This window comes from Monomorium pharaonis, chromosome 9 (assembly GCF_013373865.1).
Source record: "Monomorium pharaonis isolate MP-MQ-018 chromosome 9, ASM1337386v2, whole genome shotgun sequence".
NCBI classification, from domain to species: Eukaryota; Metazoa; Arthropoda; class Insecta; order Hymenoptera; family Formicidae; genus Monomorium; species Monomorium pharaonis.
The window spans coordinates 1,049,074-1,064,000 of NC_050475.1; the positions used below are offsets into that span (position 1 = coordinate 1,049,074).

Below are 14,927 nucleotides of genomic sequence, written 5' to 3' on the forward strand. Positions count from 1 at the left end.
ATAGGTGTGGGGGGCGCGCGCTGGAGAGATGGACGGGAGGACGGGAGGACGGGAGTAGGGCCTGTGTCGGCCTGTAGGGAGGGAGTAGGAATTCGGAGTCGGCAATATGGCCGGCCAGATGTGCAGCGGCAGGGTGTCACGGTGGTGTTAGTGCCGCGCGCTAGACTTATTCTCGTTATTTATATGTCGGACTACCGCAAGTCCTGTCCGAATCTCGCGTGTTTTCATGGGCTCGGTGATATACTGTGCAGAAGCAGGAACACGGGTTGCATGAAGGCATAGCATACGCTCACCGGCCAAGCAAACATGAAGTGAGTAATGCGAACAAGAGAGCAAGAGAGAAAGAGAAAAAGCGCGAGCGAAGCCGATGGACGATGGACCAAGCTCTGCCACGCTCATCAACTACCGCTACCGAGAGGATCGAGCCGAGCGCTATCGTGATCACGACCGTGTGGGTCCGCGAGGCTTCCTCTTCTCCCTTCCCTCTTTTTCCCCGGCGTTTCCTCTCTTCGCGACATTTGAATTTGGTCGTGCGCTAGCCCGGTTAGCCTCCTGGGCTAGACGACGCCAAGAACGGTCGACGCCGATAGCGACGGAAAATGCTCAATATCGAAAATGCCTCGGACGATCGTGTCTCGGCCGTCTTTTGGCGATCCGTCCGATTATGTGTCGTGCGAACGCGCGATATACCTACAACCTACGTTTCGGCGAAAAGGATCGATCACGCGCGTCGGAACGCTGAAAGACGGGCGGGCGCGCGGACCGTTCTTTAAATCCCAACTCGACTTTGGAACGGCCCGGCGCGGCGGGTTGTTGCCGCCTGTCTTCGACGAGGGGGGGCAAGAACCATAACGAGATTTGACAGCGCGCGGACGTTTCGGCAACGCTGAACGCGATGGCAATGGAGTATTGGGGTTTGGGGTGGGCGAGTCACGGCGAGAAACCGAGAACGCCTCTACCCCCTTGCCTCGCCTCGCCTCGCCTCGCCTCGCCTCGCCTCGCCCCGCCTCGCCTTGCCTTGCCTCGCCTCGCCTCGCCTCGCCTTGCTTTGCACCTCGGGGAAAGACGCGCGCGCTCTCGCTCTTGCTTGCGCTCTTGCGCGTTTATTTTTCTCCATTTTTCACGCATAAGGGTATGACTGCTGTGTGTGCCCCGGCCTTTCGAAAACAGCCTTCCAACTCCTCCGTTTTTCCCTTCTTCTTTTCGCTCTTGTCTCTTGTCTCCGTTCTTGCCTGCCTCCCCTTGCGCGTATGTGCGGCGCGGCGCGGCGCGGCGCGGCGCGGCACGGCGCGTGCACGGTCTGCCCGACGCCGACGCCGACGCGACGCGACGCGTCGCATCGCATCTTACATGCATCTACCGTTACGGGCGTCTTCCAACTCGCGGAGACCCTCGATCCGCTCCCTTGAAAACGTTCCGTCGTGATAATGTTTGTCTCGCTACGTACCTGTAATTTCGTTCTCTGTTACAAGCTGCAAACGTTACGGAGTCGTAAATAAATAGCGTTAACGAGCGTTTCATGAATATGTCGACAAATTGTCTCTGGTCCTGAGATTCTCTACTCTCTATTTTTTTTCTGTAAAATGTTCGCTGAAAAGCTACGGTTAAGAGTGCAACTTGAAGGCGCAATCTTAACATTTTGCTTCAATTCTTCGCTCGCTCGTATCGGATTGCAGATTGTCGCGAAGCGATCGCGTGACGCTCCAAAAATGCGACGGTTGAAGATATCGCGACTGACTTTTGCGCAGAAATATCGAAAATGCCAAAGTGTTTAGTGAATAGGTATGAACAACATTTTTTTATGCTCTTCGGATAACATTCGATAATTTGATAAAAATTCATAAACTTGATACTTATTTTATAAATTTCAGTTTTAATTCCACCATCTTGGATCGGAAACGAGCGGATCGCTCATTAAAGTTAATAAGGAAATAGACAAAATTAGTCTCTCAGATCATAATTAGTTTTGCATGTGTTGGGATCACAATATTGCATATACGTACATTTCATTATTTGCGTGATTCAAATTGTCCATTTTAAATAAATGTATTATACACGTAGAATGTATATGCATTTTCTCTTTCAATATTTAACGCTTCGATTAGCAAACTTGCAAGTATGCGTAGATTTTTTGCAACCTTCCCTATTGTGTCATGACTAGTGTGAATCCATAATTACATATCATGCTCGGTCATTATTATATTCATATAGCTAGATTCAACGAAAAAATTCTTGTATCTTGTCTTTGAAAAATAACGCGACGAAAAATCACATTTGATTAGAAAATTTGCCAAAAAATCTCAATGTTAATAATAATATTACGTGTATAGTTGTGTATGACAACGAGAAACATCTTTTTTTTGAGAAAACCTATGAAGCATTCATTAAATAATGTTGACAATCGTGACGAAACGATGGAATTTTGATTTTATCGCGCAACATGCTTTTCGTATCAAGTGAAGATACAGATTAAACGCGTTTCGACGAAAACACATGATAACTTCATCCGAATAATCCTTTTCTTCCGTTACACGGGGTATCCCGTCGGTGATTCTTGCATCTTTCCAATGAATTTGTAGTGAATCTTTTCGTATGAAAAATTTCATGAAAACTATCGCGATTTGTTCTCGACTTTGAGTGTCTTGAGTGTTACAATGTTTTGAAATCTCTTGAAAAAGAATTAATATAAGAACATTTATTTTCAATCTTCTAGACTAGAAAGAAGAAAATCTTGAGTTAATTCTTTATATATATATATATGTGTGTGTGTGTGTGTGTGTGTGTGTGTGTGTGTGTGTGTGTGTGTGTGTGTGTGTGTGTGTGTGTGTGTGTGTGTGTGTGTGAGCGCGTGCGCGCGCGGATCAGCCCTTAATGTGCATTAAATTTCACAATCGTCTTGAATTACAGGAAATATAATGAAGGTGATTGAAAACTCCCTCACATAAACTTTCGCGATTCAATTTTTGGTCTAAAAGTACATCAATATCGTGGCCTACATCAATTTCTAACGTCATGTTTCTAAATAAATACATGTATATTACCAGGCGTCTCGTAAAGCTTGTGATTTTAATCTCAGGGTTCTTTTCGGTCACCGAGTATCGAGCGTGTGAGACGAAGAGTCAGCGCGGCGAAGGCCGCGAGCGACTTCCGCTCAATTCCGCGTCATTCCGTCTTGTTTTCGCGGAGGCGGTGTAGAGGTAGCCGAACCGAACCTTCTTCTCGTTCTTATCCTCGTCCACGCTTCGATTCTTCCCCGCGCGATCGATATATACATACATTTTTATTTCTTATTTAATTTTAAACACACGTATGTATATATGATGTGTAAAAAATAAGAATAAAAAATTACGCGTTGACTAAAAAAAAAAAATAAAATAAATATAATAACATTATCACGACATTTTGCACGATTCGGAAATTTTTTCATCCATACTCGTGTATATCTATTTTCGACATGAATATTATAGGATATGTTGTTTTGGATAATGATAAGGGCGTGGATCGTTTTCGCAGGTGTGGTCGTTAACTCTGCTCTGGCGGAAAAATCATTTGAAATTATTCGGGAAAATCCATGGGGTACTTTATTTAATATATTTAATTAATAATTAAATAATAAAAGTACCTCATATTCATGCCGTGTACGGATACACCAGTATGCGGGATTTTCTCTAACAACTTTGCAACTCGCGACTAGGTCAAAGCTTTCTGAATCACGCAAATGCGTGTGATAACTTAATGAAAAATGTTTTTTGAAATAATTTAAATTTAAATATGTCAGTTGAAACTTTAGTAGTTGTCAAGGCGTTTAATGCTGAGAATTAAAAGTTAACACGGTGGCTCTGTATAATATTAATTTTAATTTTTAATCGAAACGAGTTCGATTCCAGATCGTTACAGCTCATTGTCAGATATGATTCAGATCAGTCAGCGATGGAACATTCTATATATCTTCTGCCGGAAATGTTATGTTTTGTGCATTAGCGAGTATGATGATCCCGATGCGTTTTCGTCGTGTGTGCATTCGTAATCCATACATATACGTACGCACATACGTGACCATCATCTCTCCTGCTGAGGAGAGAACAAACTGTCGTATCGTATCCCACTGTCATTTGCTAAACCGTGGGTAAAGCTGTGTAATGGCTTTCAATTTTACCTTCAATAACCGAGCTTAATTAATTTTAATGCTACGATATGGTGCAAATTGCTCGAGTAACCCACTTTTACCCTCGTCGCCTAACCAGCTTAGATTCGAAGGGAGCTTTGACCTATTCGAGTATGTTGCAAAAATTACAAGAATAAACGCCCAAGTTTTACTTAAATTGTAACGAGAACACTCAATTTTGCACATTGATTATTGTATATGAAAACATTATATAACAGACGTTAATAATAATAACGACATTATTTCAAATTTTCCTTATTTTATATATATATATATATATATATATATATATATATATATATATATCTCGAATTTTATTATTATATTGCGTATTAGCTTCCATGCGTCTGTTACATTTTTATTTTTGATAGTCAGCAAATTATATTTTTGATAGGAATACTGTATTAGCTCGTTGCAGTGACCTGTTTCTACACACACACGTGCGCGCACGGACACGCACACACACACACACACACACACACACACACACACACACACACACACACACACACACACACACACACACACACACACACACACACACACACACACACATACTGAATTATACATACTACTATACACAGGATACCCCATGGTGACTTGATACACAGCGCTCTGACATGCAGGTGCATATAATGCAAAGATTGCACAGCCTTTTGTTAAATTTCCATTGTCGCGTTTATTGTATTGCACTTTGCACCACGTTGGTCGGGAGACATTTTTCCATAACCACTTTCTTATGCACTCTTGCACACTCTTTATATACACGTTATTTATGTCGTTTGCGATATCGTTATGCAAACGCGAATTATAATTAATTTGATTCTATAATATTTCGATTTTTTTCTTTGAGGACCGATTGTTCCAACTTCTTGGTAAACTTACAATAACCCCATCAGGTTATTGTATGCCCATCTTTTTTTTTCTTAAATAAATACACACATATTTGGCTGACAGGTAAGTTTACCAAGAAGTTGGCAGAACCGGTTCCGAGTGTAATATAAAAGTACTTATAAATTTATTTTTTGGAGTGTTAGTTTTTCTACAAGATCTTTAAATGGCTCTTGCATGAAAAATTCTTTGTAACATAGAGACTTTTATTTCTGGACTCTTTTTACATTTTAATTTGTTCAACGTTCTCGGAAAATTTGATGAAAGTTATTCCTTCCTATTTATTAAAATTGGCCAATTGACTTTGCTACTGACAATTATCCGTGTCGTTGGAGAACTTGTTTTTAAGATATGGTAACGTCGTCGAAAATTTTAAGACAAAATTTATTATCTGTTAGAATATCCTAAAGCTTCGTATATTACTTGTTCCATTGTTGAAATTAAAAGAAATTATATTCCGGATTATATGAGATGATCCAGACGTTAAGGTCCTCAAGATTGAAGGCTCATGTTGCAAGAAAAAGAGAAGACTACTCGAGTGTCGAGACTTGACTTACCTATCCAATTAATATTGACGCATGGCTACTTACCTTACTACTACCATATGCTATTTTCGATAATCATATTCGTTTCATCACGATGAAATCATGAAGCCATACATCTCTTCAGGCGAAAGTACCGTTTTGTGCAAAAAGTTAAATCGTCAATGATTTTAAATATATAATAAATCCCTTAAAAAAACCTTAAAAATCAATGATTTTAAATATATAATAAATATATAGTAAACAGTTTCTGACAGTGCGGATTACGATATCTCACAATAATGAAATTTGAAGGCGTGAAATAATTAGTAATTTTTAGAAATGCTTAAAGCCTACATTTCCTCGTTATCAAGGTTTGATGTGTCGCCTGGATCATTTTGATGAATCAAGTGTCGCTGAAAACACGTCAGTACTCGATGAATCTCGTCTAAACGTTTTCTTTCGATAAGAGATAGCACATTGGTCACGGAAGTCTGCCGAGCCGAGAATTAATAGAGTCGTCACGGTGAAACTCATATAGACCAAGCTGTATGAAAGCGAAACGTAATGCGTGCTCGCTTCTGCGACGTAGAATAAATTCGATATCCAATGTCGCGTGTACCTCGTCATTTCATTCGTCACTGTTTCCTCTCGCATAGAGAATAGTTTTGTTCTCTCTGTCGCGATACAACGCAACGAGATAATAAAAACGCGACGAACATCGTGACGACGTAAAATTGCCATTTAATACGTATATGCAAATGATAATACACTCCAAATGGTACGGTCTATTGAAATTGTAAGTATATTCGCAAGTATATGCGAATTGTTATTCAGGATTCAGTCTGTAAATAATAAAAATGAGATCAGTGATTTTCTGAAACGTTTTATTTGTCTACAGATTTTATAAAATCTAAAATTTCAATAAAGTTTAAAATGTTAAAATTTCCGTGAGGATGAAAGTTTTAGTGATTTTAGGGAAATTTGCGTTACTTATTCTTATTATTGGACATAAAAATTTGTATCGTGAGAAACACTTGTTAATGCATTTCGTTCTTTGTAATTTTATTACGGTTCACTGAGAGTCCGATATGTACTTTAATTTCGATGATCCGGCTGGCCAACAACGAGGTACAATTATATACGGAACAGTTGCAATTATTTCATTCGACGTTTGGTGAAAGGTTAACGCTTGCCTGAACATTACTGGAAAAATAAAGCGCAGTTTTGCGTACGAGAAGCTTTGGCTGTTTCAAGCTACGTAGTCGCGATTGAGATTTACGTTTTACACCATGCGGAAAGCAGCTGTAAGGCAATGCCCTCCGAAACTCATTTGTTCCACTTTTACGTGATACATGGTGCTCTCAAACCGTCTGATGGCTACCACCGGTCAACAGAGAGAGAAAAGGGGAGAAGAGAGAGAAAGAATCATGACGTTACTTCCGACTGCTGATACAACGCCGTTCGCGCTTTATGCTCTAAAAGTTTCGACATTCGTGTAGAGCATGATAAATCCGCGCGCGCGCGCTTGATCAAGAACGTGACGAATCTGTGATTCCGAAAGAAAGTGCATTATGTCTCGCGCCTTCGGAAATCATCACTTTGCATCTCTTGACAAGCTCTGAGAAGACTATGCAAAAAATCAGATAAATGGAGCAAAAATAATGGATGTTTTTTTTCCAGATTGTTGATGATATTGTAAGAGTGTGGAAACTCGTATATCGCGGCAGTGTTGCGGCCGCTAACCGTTACTTAAAAAAGGAGGGACTCGCGTGAACAATGTCAGCAATAATATCTGCTTCAAGAATCGAGTTACCGATTCATATTTTCTATTCTGCAGAATTGTAATCACGCGTGACACAATTCGATATTTAACTCAAACGGCATCACGTGCGCTTAAACTGATAATTGTATGCAAGGCCGGTCTCTGACCGATATCTGACGTCGCGTGGCAGCCGATTGACAAAATCGTCAGAACGCATCTCGCGTTGCGATATCTCATTGACGAAAATTGTAACCTTTGATTCCAAGTTGACAAAGAGGTTTACAGAGAGAGAAGATGTAGAGAAACCGTTTCAATTTGATTCGCAACATCTACTACCTCTTCTTTTCTCAAACACATGGCTTTTCCACGCGCAATCGATCTATTCGCGAAAATATTGGGAAAATGAAGAATCGTTTGTTTCGTTTGTTCGCGATATTTATTATCCCCCAACGTTCTCGAAATGCGATTCGCGATGGTCGTCGTGTATTATCACTTTGCCTGACCGTGTATATATTCTACATATACGCAGCGGTAGAGAGCAGTAGCAACACGGCAACAGGATAGTCGAGGAAGTGGCGATATCTCGCCACATCCTACCTCGTCCTGTTCCCATTTCGCCGTTACGGAGGGAGTAGTAGCAGTCTGCTGCACTCTTATTGTCAGTGAAAGCGACAGCGAGCGAGCAAGCGTATGAATCTCTTTCGTGGCCGCGGATTGAATCACAGACATTTAATTACATCGTGGGTTTACAACACCTTGCTCCGTTTCCGGTCGATTGGTGGTTACGCTTACGGTTTCTGTTTACGGATCGATACGCGATCAAAATGATCACTTAGCAAGAAAAAGCTCCTCGCTAAGATCATGTGGGACTCGAGCGAAAATTCGTTCTCCAAAAGCAAGACGAGATGGTCCTACGAAGGTTATTACTTACCTGAGAATCAGGCGCAGAGTCAAGCCACGTTTGCCAGGATGTGCCCTTCCGTAGCGGTGCGAGAAAATCCCGCGTCGCAGCAGCGTGTGAATGTGCATGAACAGCGTACGAGCTATCGCCAGCAACGATCTTCTTGGCAACAGGATAGCCGTTCGCGGTACACCACGCACGTCAATTTTCTCCTTCGTCCTTCGCCTTCTCGTGATATCACAAACTTGCTGTCTCAGATAGAGAGAGAGAGAGAGGAGAGAGAGAGAGAGAGAGAGGAGAGAAGAGAGAGAGATAGAGGAGAGAGATAGAGAGAGCTTGGCCAGAGAGATATAGCGGAGAAGAGAGATCGAGATAGAGACGCGAGTCTCTCTATGCTCTCTCGACTATCTCGATCTCCTCGTCTCGAATCCTCTCCCTCCTCGTCCTGCGCTCTCCTCTCCTCTTCTCTTCCTCCTCTCTCTCCCTCTTCTCCTCTCTCCTCCGTCTCTCTCTCTCTTCTCTTCTCTCTCTCTCTCTAGTCTCTCTCTACTCTCTCTCTCTCGTGCTCTCGTCATCTCTCTCTCTCCTCTCTCCTCTCTGCTCGCTCTCTCTCTCCTCTCTCTCTCATCTCTTCTCTCTCTCTCTTCTCTCTCTCTCTCTCTCTCTCTCTCTCTCTCTTCTCTTCTCTCTCTCTGGCGTCTCTTCTCGTCTCTCTACTCTCTCTCTTTCTACTCTCCTCTCCTCTCTCATCCTCTCTCTCTCTCTCTCTACTCTTCTCTCTCTAAGTCTCTCGTCTCTCATTCTCTCTCCTCGTATCTCTCTCTCTCTCGCGTCTCTCTCTCTCTCTCTCGTCTGCTCGTCTTCATCCCTCCTCTCCTCCGATCTCTCTCCTCTCTCTCTCCATCTCTCCGTCTCCTCTCTTCTCTCTCTCTCTCTCTTCAATCCTCTCTACAAGACAACATTTTTAACATGTTTATTTTTATACGCTTATGTTATTTGGTTTCATGTACGCGCAGTTTTGTATTGCTCGTTAGAATGATTAGGAAAGCGACTATCAGACATGCAGAAATCTCATATAAATGCTAAATTGGAGTACATAGAAGAAACTGTATAATCTATGTTTTGTTGATTCACGACCTGTCGTTTGCGTTTGCCATTCAGATTATGCGACTTTCTTGTAGCATGAGCAGAAGAAAAAAAAGTGATAATGATGTGATACGTGCAGCGCATGTACCGTCTACATTTCAGCCCAATACAATATTCATCCTGTTACTTGATTTATTTCATTAGATCTTTAAATAAGAACTATGATTCATGTAAATATAAATAGTTTTATTACTTTACACAGCTTAATTTTTAATTCTATTTACTTTTACATCTATAATTGAATTAATTTGAAAAATAATATTAACAACGATAATATTGACAACTTGACACTTTTTAATACGGAGATATAGAAGGAATACTCTCTCGTTCTAACGAACGCTTCTCTCATAAGATAACATAACGAAGAGAATGAAAGAACGTGAGAAAATAATTGCAAATGAATTGATCGACTAAAACCGAGTTTTGTAATTTACAGCGAAGTGAGTATATCATCCGCCCGCGCGTCGGTGATGGTGTACGACGACGTAAATAAGAAATGGATACCGAGCGGTAGTTCATCCGGGTTGTCCAAAGTCCAGCTCTATCACCATCAAGTGAACAATACGTTCCGTGTGGTCGGCAGGAAGTTGCAGGACCACGAAATTGTCATCAACTGTGCGATCCTCAAGGGACTCAAGTACAATCAGGCCACGGTCACGTTTCATCAATGGCGTGATAATAAGCAGGTCTATGGACTCAATTTTTCCAGTAAGGACGACGCCGATGCCTTTGCTCGGGCGATGCTCCAGGCACTTGATGTAATTCTTAATATTTCTTTCATTTTACAGTTTTATTAGACTTGTAGTATTAGTTAATTGTAATTTTAACATAGAGTTATTACGGATATTTGACAAGTCGTAACTTAATATAACTTTTATTGGAAGGAGCAAAAATTTTATTTGAGTCATCTCTTGAAACTTGAAGATAAAAAATTAATATTTGTTTATTACCGTAACATCGATTTTAATTATACTTGTAATTATAATTGTTGACTTTATTAGACGCTGTCGTAATTGAATTGTTATTAATTGACTTTTAATTACATATGATGTCTTGTTACGATATTACGTAGGTGTTGAGCAATGGTAGCAACATATCAAGAAGTCTCGCTCCGACAACCACCACGACTACTCAACAGCAAACCGCCTATCAGCAGCAGCAGCAGCAGCAGCAACAGCAGCAGCAACAGCAGAGTCAGCCAACCGCACAATATGAGGAAGATATGGGATACAGGTATGCCTTGTTCATGTTCTTTTTATTTATTGTTTATTTTTAAATGATGTACAACGTGATATTATTGCAATTATTTTTATGAGTTACAATACAACGCGCAATGAGTTTAGTCGATTCACGTCACGTTTTCCAACAAAATACAGACGACTTTCTTTATATTTGAAATTTTTTTTTTAATACAACAAATCCATGTGGAGACACCATTTCAAGAATAGTTTTGATATACATGGTATAATCCTTATGTAGGACGATAGAAGTGCGAAGTTTATAGGGTAACAACTTATTTTACGGACATATGGACCCATTTCAATTTTCCCATCGTCCACCTAAAGCGAGTCACACATCTGTCCTGACTGGTTGCAGTCAAGATCGTAACGCGCGGATCTCCTTGTCCCTGAACCATCTGCCTACAGGAGGCCAGACGGCACTGCCCGTGGGCTCCGCCACCACAACCCCCGAGCACCACGTGACCGTTAGTGGTGCTGTTAGTACCGTTATTCAAACGGGCTGTGTGCGTGGCTCACCGGGCGATGGACACATGAGGTGATCTTCCCGCCCTTTTAATCCATAATAACCTGAATTCCTTAATTACTGCTGTCAAAGTATTATTTACGCAACATGTCATTTTAATAATAACACGACATAGAAAAGTATAAAGATCTATCGATAAGTAATGTTTACAAATGTATTAAAATATTTGGTTTGTTAAAGGTTTTCTCTAAAATATATCGACTTACTGATTTAGTATTGTCATCCCATGTTCCAGTAGCAGTAGGTTAAAGGTCATGCAGATCTATTTAATCTTGATTTTCTGTAGTAGAGACTACGAACATTAGTCCTGCTAGAGTAACGTTCTGTCCATTTTTTTCCCTTTACATTTCTTCCCCTCCTTTTTCGCATAGTTTCTGAGAAGTGAGTCTAAATTGCAATATGAAAGTTTTAATCAATCGATTTTTTCTCTTCTTTTTTTCTTTATTCTCTTCTGTATGTTGAATCTATGTAGTGAGACTCCATTGTGAAAACATGGAGATTGACAGAAAGACACACAGTCGCAAATAAAATCGCAGAGACTAAGTGGGAGAATTCGCTTCGTCCGTTGCATCCTGTATCCCTCAAAATAGCTCGAATACATAATGCGACCAAGCTCGATATGTTTTCTCTGGGTTTTTATAGAGAAATGTTTCTTATAAAATTTATACTTGACAAATTCAAAATCCAAAATAATTCTTGAACAAGGATCAACCTAAATATATATACTAACAGGGATAAGACAACAAATTACATTCACAGCTATATTAGTTGTAGTTTTATATGGAAATTATCTTGTGCCATATGATGAAAATATTACAGATTAATATTTTCTTTTCTAGTTCTTTGATCCTTGATATGAATTCTTTAACAACAGTCTTTAACGTAGGATGAGATTATTTTACTATCGCGGAAATGTATTATGCTATAGCAAAATAGGAAATAATATTTGTAGCGCAGCAATATTTAGCATGTAGCGTGCGTAGGAAATAATAAAATTTTTTCCATGGATTTATATAATTTTTTTCTCTTTGCATCATTGGGCAATATTTTAAGCCAGTTAAAGTGAATTTTTAGTATTATCTCTATATAGAGTTATGTATAAATGATTTATTACATTATATGTCCATTACATTAGTTGGCTGGCTATACTATGCTTTATATTAATTATGTATTATTTAGATGAGTAAATTATTTTGTAATTTTAATTTCTATCTACAGAACCATGACTAGAGAAGACGTGGCGATAATTCAGGAACGTAGAATGTCTCAGCAAAGTCAAGGTATATTATATTAATATTTTTTAGCACATAAGATATTACACATTGTATTATATATAAATATAAATGTATAAAATTCATGACATAATAAAAGATCAAACTTCTTTACAGCAACTGGAAGTTCTAATCCTATATCACCGAGTTGTCCGCCTGTTGTGCAGCAACAGCAACAGCAACAGCAGCAGCAGCAACAATCTGGGCATCATCGAACCTCGTCAGCGCCACCGGCGCCACAGCCGCCTCAACAAGCACAACAATCAGTTTTGCAGAGTGGTATGATTCCAGCCGTTCCGCAAATGTCGGCTGGACCGGGAGTCGGTCCCCCAGTACCACCACCCCAACCACCGATTGCACCACCCGCCCCACCATGTCCGCCAACAATTATGAATTTTAGCTCGTCCGCGACACCGGCACCACCTATGATGATGAATCAGTATGCACAATCACCGTCATCCCAGTCTAACCTTGCGAATCAACAGTCCCAGTGCCAATCTATGTACGTTACTAATCAAGCAAACCAGTATGGTGCTGCGTCTGCAAGTAATCAGTATGCGAGCGCGACTGTTCCTAGTAGTGGCAACGGTGCTGGAAGCGGTGGAACCTCTGTCGTGAGTCAGAGTCCGAATCAGTTTCCACCGTCTGGTAGTCAAAACAACTTCTACGGTACTAACAATCAGACGAGCAATTATACTACTGGTGGACAAGTTAATACAGGCCAATATAGCCAGTCGGTTAGCAATCAGGCTACGCAATACGGCAGCAGCGGTGGTAATCAATATGGAAGTAATAGCTCAATAAATCAGTACGCCGTTGGTCCACCACCTGGTCCGGCAAGTCAATATGCGGTTGCGCAACCTGGTCAACCGCAGTATGGTACCAATATCGTGTCCCAGACGCAAGCACAATATGGCAGTACCAGTCAAGTACAAGCATCTGCCACAGTGGGTACCACAAATCCGTATGGAACACCGTCAAATTCGGTAAATCAGTATACTACTGGCGGACACCACCCCGGCGCTAATGCTTATGCTCCTATTGCGAGTGGTGGTCCGCCACCGCCTCCGATGATATCGCTGGCCGGACCCGTCGCACCGCCGCCACCACCACCACCGCCTGTACCTAACGCTAACAGTTCTACCGCCACTACTGGTTCCGGCTCATCAGTCAGTTACTTGAATGATCCTCCACCTGACACCAATTCATTAGCTGCTGCTCTTCAAGCACGTCTTAAGAAGAAACAGGTAATTTTCTTTTCTTTTTTAATTTGATTAATCTTTTAATTAGATGGATTTTTTTCATTTTTTATTTGTTTTCAGACATTAGATGTGATTAATTTATATATGTGAAAATAAGTAACGTGCAAAGTAAGATAATGTAAATTTTTATGTTAATAGCAACAGTCACAACCAGTGGAGAATAGCGGTTCGAGTACCAGTAGTAGTGGTAGTGGAAGCGGCGCAGGAGGCGGCAATTATGGTACTTTAGGAAGAGGTGGAGGCGGTGGAATGGCTTCCATGATGGACGAGATGGCTAAAACATTAGCACGCCGACGGGCTGCTGCTGAGAAAAAACAACCTGAACAACCACCGGTACATAAATAAAAATAAATATTTATTGTAACATGAACATTCGGACTTGGAGATTAACAAATCGGAGTTGAAAGATCGGTGAGAGGGAGAGAGGGGAAGGAGAAAGAAGAAACCGTGCTAATTGAATTTTTTTTTTTAGGAACCGGAAAGTTCGCCAGACAAAAAGTCTTGGGACAAGAACAATACATCGAATAACAAGTTTTCCAATGGCGCCGAATCACCAAAATCAGTACGTAAGAGATTTGGTTCGGCTTCAGAAGACACTCTTCTCAAAGTAAACGGTGTTAATGATGGAACTTCGCTTACCATGCAAGAGATGGAGGCCTTCAAAGTGGAAATAATTAAAGAAGTGCGAAAAGAATTTCAGAAAATGAAACAAGAAATAATTGATGGTATGAACATATTATTGTAACTGTGCAAAATCTTTAATTATTTAAAAGATGTAAATGCAAAAATTTATGTTTTATATAAGATATTTTATATTTTTAGCTGTAAGAACAGAACTGAATAAAAGATAAAGAAGATAATGAAAAAAGAAATAAGAGATACAAAACCATGCTCTTGAAACCGAAAGGAATGAGACGACATAGAAAGAAGTTCAGGAGAGCTATATTGCTCGATATCAAAGCAGTATCATTGAGAACCACATACAGGTTTTTACAACATATTAACGAGAATGTAATGTGAATACATTCATGTATATCGAACGTTTATATGTAAGTAAATTAATCTTAGTGTTTTAAGTGACCGTATCTCTTTTCGCTATGTAACAATCGTAACAAAAAGTTGAATCAATTGAGTTTTGTTTTATTCACTTGACCGTATCTCTTTTCGCTATGTAACAATCGTAACAAAAAGTTGAATCAATTGAGTTTTGTTTTATTCACTTTACACATTTATACGTGTAA

The 14,927-nt window shown here is 40.3% G+C and overlaps 2 protein-coding genes across 2 annotated transcripts in view; both read left to right on the forward strand.

Moving 5' to 3' along the window:
• LOC105829203 (protein enabled homolog) overlaps positions 1 to 14,927 on the forward strand; it is a 17,753-nt gene continuing 2,826 nt past the window's right edge. The window contains exons 1-9 of the mRNA XM_036292091.1: positions 1 to 1,782; positions 9,826 to 10,147; positions 10,462 to 10,622; positions 10,986 to 11,165; positions 12,372 to 12,433; positions 12,542 to 13,671; positions 13,825 to 14,019; positions 14,159 to 14,411; positions 14,509 to 14,927. The exon at positions 14,509 to 14,927 is cut by the window's right edge and continues 2,826 nt beyond it. Coding sequence (XP_036147984.1) covers positions 1,760 to 1,782; positions 9,826 to 10,147; positions 10,462 to 10,622; positions 10,986 to 11,165; positions 12,372 to 12,433; positions 12,542 to 13,671; positions 13,825 to 14,019; positions 14,159 to 14,411; positions 14,509 to 14,537 — 2,355 coding nt within the window. The 5' untranslated portion in view covers positions 1 to 1,759 and the 3' untranslated portion in view covers positions 14,538 to 14,927. The remainder of the gene's footprint in view (positions 1,783 to 9,825; positions 10,148 to 10,461; positions 10,623 to 10,985; positions 11,166 to 12,371; positions 12,434 to 12,541; positions 13,672 to 13,824; positions 14,020 to 14,158; positions 14,412 to 14,508) is intronic.
• LOC105836218 overlaps positions 14,605 to 14,927 on the forward strand; it is a 25,043-nt gene continuing 24,720 nt past the window's right edge. The window contains exon 1 of the mRNA XM_036292083.1: positions 14,605 to 14,735. The gene's annotated coding sequence lies outside the window, so the exon portion shown is untranslated. The remainder of the gene's footprint in view (positions 14,736 to 14,927) is intronic.